Genomic DNA, 15,100 nt, shown 5'->3' with positions numbered 1-15,100 from the left:
AGGTCCAAACAACATTGGACCCTTTACTGACTTTCATTATGGACCAAAACAGTTAAGGACCCATTTTTCAAAATATCTTTTGTGTTCCACAAATGAAAAAGTCATACAGATTGGAACCATATGAGGGAGAGTAAATGATGACAGAATTTACAATTTTTTAATGAAATATACTTTTAACATTAACATGACAAACACATTTTTGACAGTTGGAGAACGTCGTTCACTGTTTTCAGTCTTATGGTGTGTGCTGCCATCTCCACGACTCTGATTGTGTTCTTTCTAAACAAGAATCGGAAGAAACAATCCACAGGTAGGTGGAGCTGAAATGATCAACAATTTTGAGTATTTTTTAAATAAAATGGCTGAACATAATGCTTTTTTTGTACACTCAGACAAATATGGAACTTGCAGTTCTCTCGACACCAGTTTGGTAAGCAGTTTGAGCATCGTTTCTCATCCATCAAGTGGTTGGCACTAGTGAGGGTTGTACTTCGAAACACCTTCAAACAAATGTCCTATAAATATGATTAATTTGCTTCACAGGAAGTGACATATATTCTGCAGAACAACCCTGCAGATGGACAGATGCCAGAGTACTTAAAGAGCAGACACAATGAAATTACTGAGGTACAACTTCTGTCACAGTTTTACAATGATCACTATAAAAATAGGCAGTGCTGTGTATGAACTGATTACATGTAATGTGACATGATCAAATTCCAAAAATGAAGTACTTGTAGGCTAATTGTATTATATAACGTTTTAAAATACTTGTAATTAATAGTTACTTTTTTATTATTACATGTTATTCTCACAATGGCAGTAAATTATTCATAATTAATTTATATCCTCCCTACTACTATTGCGCTTTTATGATTTAATTACTTAATAGATTTTCATTTAATTCACAAACCTCATGGGAAACCCTGACCTAATGGAATAATGCATACTAAAATATTCATGTTGTTGTGTTGGGGAAAGTTACTTTCAAAAGTAATGCATTACAACAGTGTGCTACTCCCTTTAAAAGTAATTTGCGTTACTTAGTTCCTAAGATGTAAAGACCCTTTCACACCAAAATTATAATAATAAGCCTCAGGCCGAAGGAAATGCAAATTCACGTGTGTAGCCTACAGTAGAGGGCGCTGTTTAAACGAACCTTTCAGCTGTTATTCTGGATAATGGATTGGACACAGGAGAAAAAAGTTTAAAGGGGTGGTTGCATGCGATTTCACTTTTTTAACTTTAGTTTAGCTTGAGCATAAACAATATCTGCAAAGTTACAGCGCTGAAAGTTAAATTCAAATGGAGATATTGTCTTTTAAATGTCCTTTTATTGCCTACAAAAACGTTCGGTTTGGACTACAACGAGCTTCTTCCCGGGTTGGTGACATCCTAAACCCTTGCTAGTCACCGCAGATGTGACTTCTGACAGTAATGGTAAGGGGTGTGGTGTTTCCGGACAACCTGTGCTTGGCACTTCAGCCAATAAAAATACATGAAACTATATTTGGCCATCTAACCAATCTAAGACTGTGTGTGTTTTTCGGAGGGATGAGCTTCATAGAAGCAGGAAGTAAACGAGCCGTTCAAAGGACAGTGGAGACAGCGGTGTGGAATAAAGATCAAATATAAGAAAAATACGACGTTTAAAAAAATTTTTTAAGACATGTTATACTGCGCCCCTATAAACACAACCAAGCCTAGAAAAAAATCACGTAACCACCCCTTTAGCACTTACTTTACCAATAAATGAATGTTTGCTTAATGGTTCAGTAGCAACTTGCAGCAAGTAGCAAGGTCATTTGTCAATATAGTGAGATTAAATGCTTAAAAACATTTGCTTTATTTAACATGTTTAATTATTGGAGGTTTGCATAGTATTCTGATTTAGCATTTTATTCATTTTGAGGAATACTGAATAGGTTTTTGTGCAAGTGAGATTAGTAAATGCCTGCTCACATTTAGTCTGGAGCCACAATACCCATCATGTTTACGCACAACACCTCTGCACTTGTTTTTTCAGCAATGGGACAAGAGAGCTGTCAGTCAATAAATGGGAAAACAAAGTAACTTGTGCTACTTATTTGAAAAAGTATCTCAGATATTTTGCTGTAGATTTTAAACATAATGCGTTTCTTTACTAGTTACTTCTAAAAAGTAATCTGATTATATACCTCAATTTACTTGTAATGTGTTACTCACAACACTGGTTGTTAATATCAATGAATGGTATATATTTTACTTTCTCTTTGTATTTTTATGTAAATAACAAAATTATCCTATTCAAATCAGGTGAATTAGTTAGGTCAAAAGTAATATAAACAAATTAAAAAGTAGATTGATTAGATTACTTAAATGTGTAATGTAATGGATTACGTTACTAACAACAATATCTGTCATCTAATTTGGAATTAGTAACTGACTACAATGTGTAAATAATACCCAGCACTGAACATATGTTGAAATAAATATTTTCGAGACTCATAATCTAATCACAGTCTAATATCTTTTTCTGTCTTCCATTTCCCAGGTTCAGTATGTTAGTTCTCAGGAAGGAGAAGGATATTTAATCCCACAACAGCTAGTTATGGAATACCAAGGCAACCAAATTCAGGTTAGCATTGTGCTCTTTAACACAGTATTTCCATAACCAAAAAATTGGAATCCCTGATAAACGTTTTCATCCACATTCTGCAGGAACAGTAGATGTTAGTTATGTAGTTCATAATACTGTTTTGTCTATTTCTTTTGTCAAACACACTTTTACACTGTAAAAAAATAAAAAAATAAATTAGGATTAAAAACCAATTATAGGACATTTTCCTGTTTAAAACATCCATTGGAAGCTTGTAATGGCTTCACATATTCTGTAATAGCAGTATGTTACTACTTCATTAATTGTTTAACATATTGATTGTGATAATTGTGATTCTCTTCTCAGATGAATCATGGACAAATCGCTCACGATGAACATGAAAATGATGCCTGCAAAAACAGCAGATTGAACTCCAAGAAAAACACACACATGCACACAAAAGCATGTTTCTGTCAATTTCATAATTAATAGAGACATTATTTCATAATAATTGCCAAACTAGTATGACCTTTAACCATTTATAAAGTTATAAAGTTAATTTAAATGTTCAATCAACAGAATATTAAATTGTAGAATGCTCTCAAAGGCAAGAAAGATGATTGAGGGATGAAAACAACACTTGGAGACCGGAGATGTAAATTAAAATCCAGGCATCCTTAAATGGACTGCAAGTGGTTGCAAGAGGGTCTGCAAAAAGTTCAGAGAGGCTAAATAGTAAAAATAAAAAGTATAAAATAAGTAAGTCATTTAGTAAATTTGACATTATCAGTTAGCACTGTTTAGAAAGAAATATCTGGTTTTCATTACTGGATTAACATATTTGAAGAACATCATTCTGACAAAGAAACAAGGCCACACTTCCCCTTTCTGTCGTTCGTCATGGTGTTATATTAAGATTAGTTTGTTCCTCAATTTGACAGAAGAACATAAAGCTTGCCAAAGTCAGTCCAGCTTTATATAGAGAACATTAGAACTATTCGAGAAGATAATGAAGCTGTTTTTTTTCCTTCTTATGCTCTTGAAGAACGGTGAGAATGGTTCCTGTTTTTTCTGTTTTGTTTTTTTAAGATTATGGAGTGTAAGGATCACTAGGATTATAATTACCTATTTAAATTTAATAGCAGAATTTTTTAATATTTTAGATAAAGATGATAAAGCATTTTTTTTCTGGAATTCTTTTATTAATTGAATCTGTTTTAAATTCTTTATTTCAAGCAGCAATAAAAAAGGGGATTATGTGTATAATCTCAATTTTAAAATGAAAAAACATTAATGTTTAATAAATATTTTTCAGGAATGAATCCAACCGAAGGACTCCGTGTATTTTATTTATCAGGGCAAATTATTTTAAAATATAACTTTAACCCATTCTATAATAGTTTAGAAGTAGCTTGCTGTAGGTTTGATCAGTCAGAATGGTTCATCTTTGTGAACAATAGAGGACAAGTTGCTTCCCTGTATCGAGGAAGAATATTCATCAATAATTATTATGGAGAATTTGAAGTAATAATTACGGACCTGAGTGTAATGGATGCTGGCAAATACAGCTGTGGTGTCAGATGGCTCCTCGACACATATGAAGTGGTTGAAGTTACAGTTTCTGGTAAGACTTTCTTTTTATTGAAGTTTTTGCATAAATTGATTAAAGTTTGATCATTATTTTTATATAATTATATCTTATATCGGCTATGTGCGGGTCATACTCATTTGGAGGTTGCATTTCTTTAATTATTAATACTTTGTAAATAAATATACATTTTACAATAATATGTCAAATATATTTTTCACAAATAGACTTAAAAGACCTCCATGGAGTAAACACAGCTCCTCTCTCACCGAAAACCTCCATCAAGCCAACAGTCTGGCCCTCTTCTTATCTCGCTACACCCATTACTTCTGAGAAAGACACAAAGAAACTCAGGTCAATTTTGTCACAAATATTAACCCCTTACAATTCCAGTTCTTAGCAGTCATTGATCTGTGTAATACAACACAACATTAAGCAGTGAAGGCTGGAAACCATCCTACACGCTTGCTGCGGTTTTAAGTGTTCTGCTGCTTGCTGTCATCTCAATGACACTTGCGTATCGCCTAAAGACCAGGAAGAAACAATCCAGAGGTAGGTGAACGGACAATGATTATTTTCAATTATCAAAGGATTTATTTGGTTAAACATTTTTTCCACCCACAGAAAAAAGTGGAAATTGTGGTTCTAACTCAACCATGGTAAGGGGTTTGTTTTTTACATAAGTTTTCCACTGATGCATGACCACATGTCTTTTAGTCCCCTGTTTTAAAATAACTGAACACTCTTAGAAAAAACTGTTCTGAAAGGCACAGAAAGGTACAGTTCTGTCACTGGGGCGGTACCCTAAGGTACAAAAGTGAAAAGGTACATCTTTGTACCTTACTCACCCCTAAATAGTACAAATAGAGTGCAAATTAGTACCTTAAAGGTACATCGTAGTACCTTAAAGGTACATATTAGTACCTTTTCGGTTTTGTACCTTAGGGTACCGCCCCAGTGACAGCAATGTACCTTTTTTTTTTGACAGTGAACATACAAACAAGTGTAGGGACTCATTGAGTTTAACCACAACTTGTTTAGGGCTTAAAGGTGGCCTGCCACACATATTTCATTACTTTTGTGGTCATATCTGAAGTTCTACCATGGAATATCTGAAATAATTTTTGAAGTTTCAAGCCATTCTAGCGTGGTATAGAATAAGCCTGCAGGAATACTCGATTTTCTCTAGTTCTCATAAATATTCAAAAGCTAAGCTGCTTGGCGTTGATTAGCTAACTAGCCAATAAGAGCCTGGCTATCCTTTACCTTTATCCTTTAAGTAGAGGAACTTTGTTTACTATCGTCTGGAATCACTGCAGAAATGACTTCTTCACGTATATTGCTAAATCTATCTCAACAGGGTGAGCTCATGAATAGCTCAGGCAACACCACGTCAGACTGACCAGCTTTTGTAAACGGCTCTGCTTATTTCTTTTCAGTGGCTAGAGCTGACAGAGGAGGTAGCAGTTTATTTCCACATTCACAACATAACAAAAACAGATGGTCCTAACATAGTTAGAAAAATACAAGTAAAAATAGTTTTGTGTGGCAGGGCACGGGCACCTCTAAACTTGCCTCGTGCCTTATTCATTATATCTCAAATCTGTAATCAGCTTCATCATTTGTAAAAAGGAACATCCTGATGAAGAGATAGATGTATTAGATGATTTCTGAAATCAAACCCTGTCTACTCTAGGAGCAGAACAGCATCATCTACTGTATGGTGGACTTCAAGCCTCACCAGGATCCATCTGAACTGTATGCCAATTTGCCAGTACGCCGTCCAGGAGACTCTGATGCTTCTTCAAACTGTACAGTCACAACAGAGGAACATGTAGAATATTCCACTATATTAAGACCAACAGAATAAACATTTGTGATCTGAGAAGCTTTCAACTATGAAACTAGATGTCGGAAATGGTGAAAACCTATAGCAATGGCTATACCCATCAGAATCCATCTTTGTCACTTCTGTCAAAAGATATTTCAGAGCAAGGCAACATAAACATGTGGTGACGTATGTTGTATGGGACTTTGTATGTTTAATCGAGGCCATTCAAATGAATCAGGACAACCATTTTCCACAAATCACGGACATTTACGATCACCCTTGCTTTGTCTTCATAGTTTATCCTAGTTTATTCTAGTTTATAGTTTATTACTTTGCCTTCACTGCAGAGTTCATAGGAACCATCTTTGATTAGATCGATTTTTTTCACATGCTATGATGAACTGAAACTCAGATTAAACTGGTTATACAAAAAAAAAGGGTCAAATGGGCATCTTTGATTCACACATCTTGTGACGGAACGGCTGCCTCTCCCTTCTTAACAGCACCACCCTGTCCCTGAAATCTCTCAATAGAAGATGACTGTTGTGTAATCAAAGTAAATAGTTTTAGGTTGCCTAGTAATTTAATGTTGATAACAATGTTTCATGTTCTTGATTTTGAACTTAATTTTCTATTTTACATTAATAAACCTTATGTTTCATGCATAATGCGTATGTCATTTCTTTTGACAGTAAATGGGGGGAGGGGGGCATTTTGGAGGTCTAGGGCATATGGTTTTTTTATTCAATATTTAGTTTACATTAGTATCTTGGAAAAGCAAATATATTATTTTTCAGTGTGTTAACAGTAACACCCTATCGCATTTTAAAAATGATCATTTGTTTTATTTTTAATATTTTACTGTTATATTTTTAATATAAATTTTATTTGGATATTATAACATTTTTAGCCATATCTTCAAGTATTTTGCTGTCTTTAATCCACACATAAATATAGTACTCAAACATTCCATTTTATAGTTCTTCAAACATTATGGGAACATTACTTTTGAGTGTTCTCTAAATATTTTAGCAATAGTGAAAGAAACAAACATCTTGTTACAGAAAAATCTTCCATAAACAATGTATAAATACTGTTTTTGTGCTAAGACCAGATAACTTTGTTACTGGAGGAATGTTCGTTCATAACTTTGTGAACTTTTAACAGTTCTGTGAACATTTTGTTCGGGATGAAACACATAATCTTTAATAATATGATACCATTTAATCTCACCTTGAGCGTTAGAGACAGTCAGGAGTTCTTTGATGTTATGCTTAAAGCTGTTCATGTTTTAAATTAATTTGAATTATTGTTGTTTCTGGACCAGAAACATTAAAGGGGGAAAAGAAGGTCCAGTTCACATTCACACAGTGAGAAAAGCACAAAGACAATTTATACTGATTATAATTTATTTAAAATAACTAATCCTTCAACATATTTACGGCATATTGAAGATAAATTCATCCAGAAATATGACTCCCTCCTAAGCACGTCTATGTTTGCATGTGCACAGAACATAAAGGTCTGGTGATGAAACTAACTTTGTTTTTACTATCAAGTGTAGCGGATGCCAAGGTAAACCAGTGATTCTGAGATGGACCTTGTGCCACTGTGAATAATGTATGTCTGCATTTCCGGGGGAAGCTGGATGACAGCGTTTTTGTGTGGTGCAAAGTGCATGAGAGTGAAAAATAAAAATGAGCAGAAAGGTGCTATGGCACTTGTTATTAATCTTCTTGTGCTATCCTGCTTTCAAGTATTCCCCTCCTCCATTCTCTTTTTCTTGCACGTTTTCCCGTGTTAAAAGTCTATGTTTTTGAAGTCGCTGGTGCAGCGATATCTGTTGTCGCTGTACCTGGTGCAGACCAGATGTGGCAGGCAGGGGCAAGTATGGTGTTGTCTTTTGCCGGGGAAAGGAACCTGCATAAAAATCAAAGCACAAAGATCACTTTATTACTGAATTATTTAGTCACTGAATTATATTTTTGTATTACTGTTTTGAACAGCAATGCATTGATTAAAATATAAATTGCTAAATTCATATTAAAGAATTTAGTGGATGCACTCTCAAAAATAAATAAAAAATTCTGGTTTGTTTCAACCCAAATTTGGGTCATATATGGGCAAATCCAGCCATTGGGTTACCATTTTTAAGTTAAAATTTTAACCCAGTAATTGGGTTTGTCCATATTTTACCCAAAAAACAACCCAGCATTTGTTAGAGTGTATATTTCTTTAAGCCTGACTGCTGTAAAGTCAGGCTTTCTAATTACAGAATTCTAATACAATCTTTGTCAGCCAGTCAAGATTAGATTACAAAACCCTGTAGGCTTAGGTTTCTGTTTAAGGATCTTGTCAGTTTTATTAGTCATCATTGAGTCACAAAAAGCCCCCAAATCTGCTTTTCTTAACCTTGTAGCCTCAGCTGAATGGCAAAGCTTCTGTATCTCTGTATTAGTGAGACAGTCTGACAGAGTGATAAACAGCCCTGATCTGTGAGACATCCGATCGATATCAGCTCCGCTTATCAGCAGATTCTCAGTCATCTCTGGCAGCATGTTTACTTCACAATCAGATCAGCTGTTTAAAAAGAGATTGCATTCTTGAATCTCTTCTCACTTTGACCATCTATTGTCCGTTCTGACTAGTTGATTGAATCTCTTTTGAATCTCGATCTCTCTGATTTGCTCTTTCTCTCAATTTCTCCTTGTTTTTTTTTTAAATCTTTCTCTTCTTATAACTGTTAACCTTGGGTTCCCTCAGGTCAGCCAGTCAAATCACTGCTTCCATATTCCGGAGGGGTCTCTCATGGCTACGGGTATGTGTGTGAGAGCGTGTGTGAGTGTATCTGTATACCTTGTGGCTGTACGGGTGGCATTCGTCTCCTTCCAGCCCCTGCGGTGTGCACATACGCAGGCCTCGGAGCCACAGACTCACAGCACAGCACAGACCCACACCACACTGCACATCCCTGTCACATGCCTGATACACAAACACAACACACAATCAGCCACATACTGTATGCCCTTGATTCCCATATTGATCTTGCTTTACTTGTAAGATTAATATTGTGATATTTAAAACTTGTTAAGCTTCTATGTGTTTGAATTTTTAAATTCTGCAAGAGTGAAAAATATTATTTCCATTTCCTAAACATGTTATCATTTGTCAAATCAACTTAGATAATTAATGTGGTTCAGTAACATCATATTTTGAGTTTCTATTGATTAAACCAATATCCTTAACATTTTTATTTTCAATGAACTTAACATTTTTAAGTGTTGGTTACTTAAAAAAGTAAGCTAGGTTGTAACATTTTTTTTAAGTTAAACAAACAAACAAAAAATCTTACAATGAAATTACTTTCCTTAAATATTTGACTTAAAAATAACATGAAAAAATGCCTTTCTCACAGATTTCTAGAATGTTGTGAAAGACCAGCAAGGGGAAGCGAAGACACTTTCTTGGTAAGTCTGTGGGTAAGTCACCCACCCACATTTTTTATAAGTATATCTTGCAATGGTAATATTTATTATTCACTGTAAAAAAAAAAAAAAAAAAAAAAATGCATTTTCATTTCACATAAAACAAAGTTTTAAAAAAAAATATGTCTCCAAGTGAAAAATTTCTAGTGACTGATCACATCTAAATTTTTCAGTTGTCCAAATTTAATTTCTGTGAATTGATGCAATTTAATTAACAGAAATTCAATTTGGCCAACTAAAAAAATTAGATTTAGAATTTAGAAATGTTTCAATTGGAGACATCATTTTTTTTACATTGTTCTATGTAAAATGAAAATGCTAGTTACAGTCATAAGTTTAACTCATATTTAACCCTGGAGATGTCACTGTACGAAGCTAAAAAGAATGGGAAACACTGATCAAATATGGAATGTTAAAACAATCTGATAATGAACAAATTGTCCTTTCAAAAACATTTATTCTAATACAGTAAAATGAATCTGACACATTGGCTGACAAGCAAGTATGCTTTTAGCCTGAACAAACACAATTATCATAAATCATAAATAAAATATCCATTAGTAACACTTTACAATAAGGTATCGTTATCATTAATGCATTAACTATTAACTATTAGCTATAAAATATATTAGCAATATATTTTAAAGCATTTATTAAGCTATTAGTTAATCAAAAATACTAATCTTTACATCACAGCGCATTAACAGATGCAACTTTGATCTTAAAAATGTATTAATGTTGATATTGCAAAAACTAATAAATGATGTAGAAGTGTAATATTGGTTCATGTTAATTAATGTACTTAACTTATGTTAACAAATGAAACATTATTGTAAAATGTCCATTTTGGCCAAATGCAAACCATGTTTTTCACCTTTAGTTATTGAAATCAACTGAATATTATTTATTATTATAACTGCGTAAATGAATGATAAAAAAAATAATAATAATAATGCAATTTTAAAAAAAGAGAGAGTAAATGGAGTGAGATTATTTATCAGACTTACCCCTGTGATGACAGCACATCTGCACCAGCTCAGGGACAGCAGGAGCACGGACAGAATCAACACCCTGCTCATAGCAGCAGCAGCAGCGGGACAAACACACACCACAAAACACTAAGAGCGTTGAGTCTTTCTAATTCTCCCTATTGATCTTTATTCTGTCCCGTGGAGCTCCCAGAGGATTTGGTATGGCCCTGAGGAGATGATTTGACTTCTCTGCTGTTCTTCTCCTTTCCTTCTTTCTCAGAGTGTGGAGTCTTTGGTAACTTCTGAAATAAGGTTTGAGATCTGGCTCTGTCTCTCTCTTTCTTTCTCCATCTCTCTTTCTCTTTATCCCCTCGCCCCTTTTTTTCCCCCACCCACACCTCCGCAGGGACTTCGTCATCACTTTCTGTATGACGCTGGACCGGATGATGGAGAAGAGACCTTACTGGATGTCTTCAAGCAAATCCTTCTTGATGACACCAGCTACATTAGCACATTTTTCATTGGATTTGTGTGGTTATTAATCAGCGGAGTTAAATTTAGAACAGCACTGTTTGTCAAACTCTTTTGGCTTACGTGCCCCAAAAGCCCCATCAATAATTCTCAAGTACCCCTAATGTGTTCATTTTGTCAACTCATTTTGTTACAGAATATCATTTATTATATCATTAAATACAATTAAAGTAAAAATGTTATAAAATCACAGTTGATAGGTTTGAAAACAGATTATACACTTTTTTTAACACGTATAGCATTCTTTCTTTACTGTAAACCCATAACGCTCAAAATAATTCATTGGTTTGAGAGCCAACTCAGGTTAAAAAAATTAGTTTAATCACGTTAACTGTTATGAGTATTTAGAACTTTCTTTTTCTTTTGAGTTCACAAAACTGACACATTTAATCTGGATTGTTTCATTGTTTTGAGTGTTATGAACTTGTTTCTTTTAATTTAGACAAGCTTAAATTTAACTACTTAAACTCCAAGGCCATTTTTGGGGGATTTCCGCCTGGATTTGGCCTACCCAAATTGAAAAGCTTCCTATACACACATACAGTGGTCTAAGTTCAAAATTGTGGTGTCATTTTACAGGAAACCCTTTGAAGTTACACTGCTAAAAGTCATAAACATGTGTTGTCTAAGCTGTAATAACCCCCCCAAAAAGTAGGCGCTTTTTGATGCGGTGAAATGGGTCTGAAGGGATGACCCCCCTTTTTTTCCCTTATGGTACAAGAGTAATTTAGGCTGGGAAATGAATTGTTATATAATGTTGTGCAAGATTAATGTTAAGGTGGAGATTTAGTAGTTTAGAAGAGTTTCTGTTATTTAGGTATTTTGGTTACCATCATGGTGACGAGTGGAGCATGAGCTGGGTTTGAGAACATACAGTGTGTTACATTTTCTGTGCTCCTTCACTGTAAAAAAGAATATGTCCAATAAGTTATGACAACATATGTTTTTACATTGTTTTAACTCATCAAAATAAGTTAAGAAATGGTAAACTTCTTTTTATTTGTTATACAAGATGCAACTCATTTTTTAAAGTCAGTTTAACATAATTTAAGTTGAAATAACTTAAACATCCAAGTTGATTGTACTGCAAAAGTTCAAAATTTGCCCTTTTTTTACATTGCTATGCTAATTCTATCAAAGCAATTAGCAAGGTAGCATTTATTGAATTAGCTAGTTAAAGCTAGCCAAATTTTCACTACTAAAAATATAAATAAAGCTAATTATTGTAATTTAAATAGCTTTGACTTATGGGACGCTGTTAAAGAGTTGGATTCTCATGCTAAACAAGGCCAAAGTTTAAAGGGGTGGTTGCATGCGATTTCACTTTTTTAGCTTTAGTTAGTGTGTAATGTTGCTGCTTGAGCATAAACGCTGAAAGTTCGATGCAAACGGAGATATTGTCTTTTAAAGTTATGGCAGTTTATTGCCTACAAAAACGTTCGGTTTGGACTACAACAAGCTTCTTCCCGGGTTGGTGACATCATAAAGCCTTGCTATTAACATAAACATTGCCTCAGATGTGACTTCTGACCGTAATGGTAAGGGGCGTGGCGTTTCCGTACAACCTGTGCTTGGCACTTCAGCCAATAAAAATACATGAAACTATATTTGGCCCTCTAACCAATCTAAGACACATTGTGTTTTTCGGAGAAATGGGCTTCATAGAAGCAGGAAGCAAACAAGCCGCTCAAAGGACAGTGGAGACAGCGGTGTGAAATAAAGGTCAAATATAAGAAAAATACGATGTTTAAAAAAAAAAAGTATTAAGACTGTTATACTGCACCCCATTAACACAACCAAGCCTAGAAAAAAAACACAGAACCACCCCTTTAAAGGGATCCCATGGTGTTGAGACTTGTATGGCTTAATATAACATAAATGATGTCTCTTACTGAATTATGTGGTAGAAAACCCATGAAAGATCTACGTTATTTAAAAAATCGATTTTATATTTGGACCATGGGCGGCGCCATTTTGTTTGCGTTCTAGGTTGATGACGTAGAGTGGTTGAACTCCTCAATCAGCTGGCGTTACCCGTTGCTATTTTTACCACAACGCAACTCGAAAATTGTTTCAGAGTTAAACAAAACAAATGAATTGCTTTGTAATTGTACTTAAAACACACTCAAACATACATGTGCACACAAACTCACCTACACAAGTCACAAACAGATCGGCGGGCGCGCACACACACACCTGACTGCTCTGTCTCAATCGCATGCATCATCACCAAAACATCCTGCCTCTCTTCCTCACGTTACTTTATCCCATCGTCCTACCTAGATATTTCCCTCTGCTGGTCACATTAGGCATTATAGTTAATCTACTATCAACAGTCTATCTGGGGAACAGGATGTGTTGAACAGGATATACACAGGGAATAGATTGAGGGTTATGTATGCGCGCGCAGTGCGTGCGTGTGTGTGTGTGTGTTCGCGCCGATCTGTTGGGCTGTGTGTGTGTTCGCGCCGATCTGTTGGTGTGTGTGTGTGTTGCTGTGTTCGCGCCGATCTGTTGGGGTGTGTGTGAGTCTGTGTGAGAGAGAGAGTTTGTGTGCACATGTATGTTTGAGTGCGTGAAGTCGGACAGCTGTTTGTAAATCGGCTTTACTCGTTATTGCGGTGGAACGTGAGACTGAATGACTGCACTCGAACATGTCCACTATGGTGTCGGACAACACTACAAATGTCCGTCCCTTCAAATAATGCCCTATTTAAGGGTATAGGGTCGATTTCAGATTCAGCCCCTGTCGTGGAGACTGAGCAGCCCAACATCTCGATTGAGACAGAGCCTGTCGTGTGCGCGCCCGCCGATCTGTTTGTGACTTGTGTAGGTGAGTTTGTGTGCACATGTATGTTTGAGTGTGTTTTAAGTATAATTACAAAGGAATTCATTGGTTTTGTTTAACTCTGAAACAATTTTCGAGTTGCGTTGTGGTAAAAATAGCTACGGGTAATGCCAGCTGATTGAGGAGTTCAACCACTCTACGTCATCAACCTAGAACGCAAACAAAATGGCGCCGCCCATGGTCCAAATATAAAATCGATTTTTAAAATAACGTAGATCTTTCATGGGTTTTCTACTACATAATTCAGTAAGAGACATCATTTATGTTATATTAAGCCATACAAGTCTCAACACCATGGGATCCCTTTAAAAAAATGAGTTGGACATATGATGAAGTACACTCCTGAAGGATTTTAACAAGTTTTGAAGTATGGCTCTATGACATCACAAAGGGCAAAATTCCTTTATATGGGCACTTCTTCTGAATGACAGAATGATTGCATGTGCACATTAAAGAGATAGTTCACCCAAAAATGATTATGGTAGTTATGGTAGTTTTGTCTGCTTGGTTGCAAACATTCTTGCAAATATCTTCTTTTGTGTTCAGCAGAACAAAGAAACTCATACAGGTTTGGAACAACATGAGGATGAGTAAATGATCACAGAATTTTCATTTTTGGGTGAACTATCCCTTGAGCGAGAACAAGAGCACACCCATTAACAGGCTTTGCTCAGAAGCCGTCGGGAGGGCTGTCATTTAGTTTTTAGACCACAAAATCAAGTGAGTTTTTGGTTGTGGGGGAATGATAACCTTGTTCAGCTTCTCAAGATGCAGTTTGTTTACCTGGAAGAGCTTCAGAGTTCTGCAAGTGTGTTTGTTTGTTCCTGGTCATGTTTCGAAACTGCAGATGGTGAGTGAAACTGCATCAAATGTGTTTTGTTAGCAATTGGCTAACAAAAAATTGGCATGTATTGTGTGTGTGTGTGTGTGTGTGTGTGTGTGTGTGTGTGTGTGTGTGTGTGTGTGTGTGTGTGTGTGTGTGTGTGTGTGTGTGTGTGTTTGTGTGTGTGTCTGCTCGCTCCACCCACTTGCCAAATAATTCCAGTTTACAGTGTGGGTATAATAGTTTGTATATTTTTTAGTATATGCAGTACATGCAATTTATTAAATTATGAAACTTTTAACTTTTTTTAGGGGATTTGTAATGATGTGAGAGCTGTGATGAGTCTGAAATTATGAAACAATAATTTTAAAATATATTTAAAAAAAATAATTTATTACTCCATTATCAAGTGAAATAATATTTCACACCTTCATCATCTAATTTC

At 35.3% G+C, this 15,100-nt stretch overlaps 3 protein-coding genes across 4 annotated transcripts in view; 2 read left to right on the top strand and 1 right to left on the bottom strand.

The window, feature by feature from the left end:
- Positions 1–3,575: 3,575 nt before the first annotated feature.
- LOC137038840 (uncharacterized) lies at positions 3,576–6,566 on the top strand. Of its 2 annotated transcripts, none has more exons than XM_067413802.1 (6): positions 3,576–3,627; positions 3,894–4,202; positions 4,394–4,520; positions 4,606–4,718; positions 4,791–4,825; positions 5,863–6,566. In XM_067413802.1, exons 1-6 carry the CDS (start codon positions 3,588–3,590, stop codon positions 6,034–6,036), a joined length of 798 nt encoding a protein of 265 aa, XP_067269903.1. In that variant the 5' UTR covers positions 3,576–3,587; the 3' UTR covers positions 6,037–6,566. The 2 variants fall into 2 exon arrangements, with proteins under 2 accessions (XP_067269903.1, XP_067269902.1); XM_067413801.1 differs by having other exon boundaries at positions 4,603–4,718.
- Positions 6,567–7,486: 920 nt separating this feature from the next.
- prok1 (prokineticin 1) lies at positions 7,487–10,742 on the bottom strand. The gene is made up of 3 exons (XM_067412661.1): positions 10,490–10,742; positions 8,854–8,979; positions 7,487–7,917 (listed from the first exon to the last, which is right to left on the bottom strand). The coding sequence occupies exons 1-3, from the start codon at positions 10,559–10,561 to the stop codon at positions 7,798–7,800; spliced, it is 318 nt and encodes a 105-aa protein (XP_067268762.1). The 5' UTR covers positions 10,562–10,742; the 3' UTR covers positions 7,487–7,797.
- A 2,395-nt stretch (positions 10,743–13,137) lies between these two features.
- Positions 13,138–15,100, top strand: part of gnai3 (guanine nucleotide binding protein (G protein), alpha inhibiting activity polypeptide 3) — a 354,328-nt gene continuing 352,365 nt past the window's right edge. The window contains exon 1 of the mRNA XM_067413791.1: positions 13,138–13,817. Coding sequence (XP_067269892.1) covers positions 13,670–13,817 — 148 coding nt within the window. The 5' untranslated portion in view covers positions 13,138–13,669. The remainder of the gene's footprint in view (positions 13,818–15,100) is intronic.

Source organism: Pseudorasbora parva, chromosome 13 (genome assembly GCF_024679245.1).
Source record: "Pseudorasbora parva isolate DD20220531a chromosome 13, ASM2467924v1, whole genome shotgun sequence".
In the NCBI taxonomy this organism is placed as follows: Eukaryota; Metazoa; Chordata; class Actinopteri; order Cypriniformes; family Gobionidae; genus Pseudorasbora; species Pseudorasbora parva.
The sequence above is the reverse complement of the archived record's forward strand: the minus strand, read 5'-3'. Positions and strand labels throughout refer to the sequence as shown.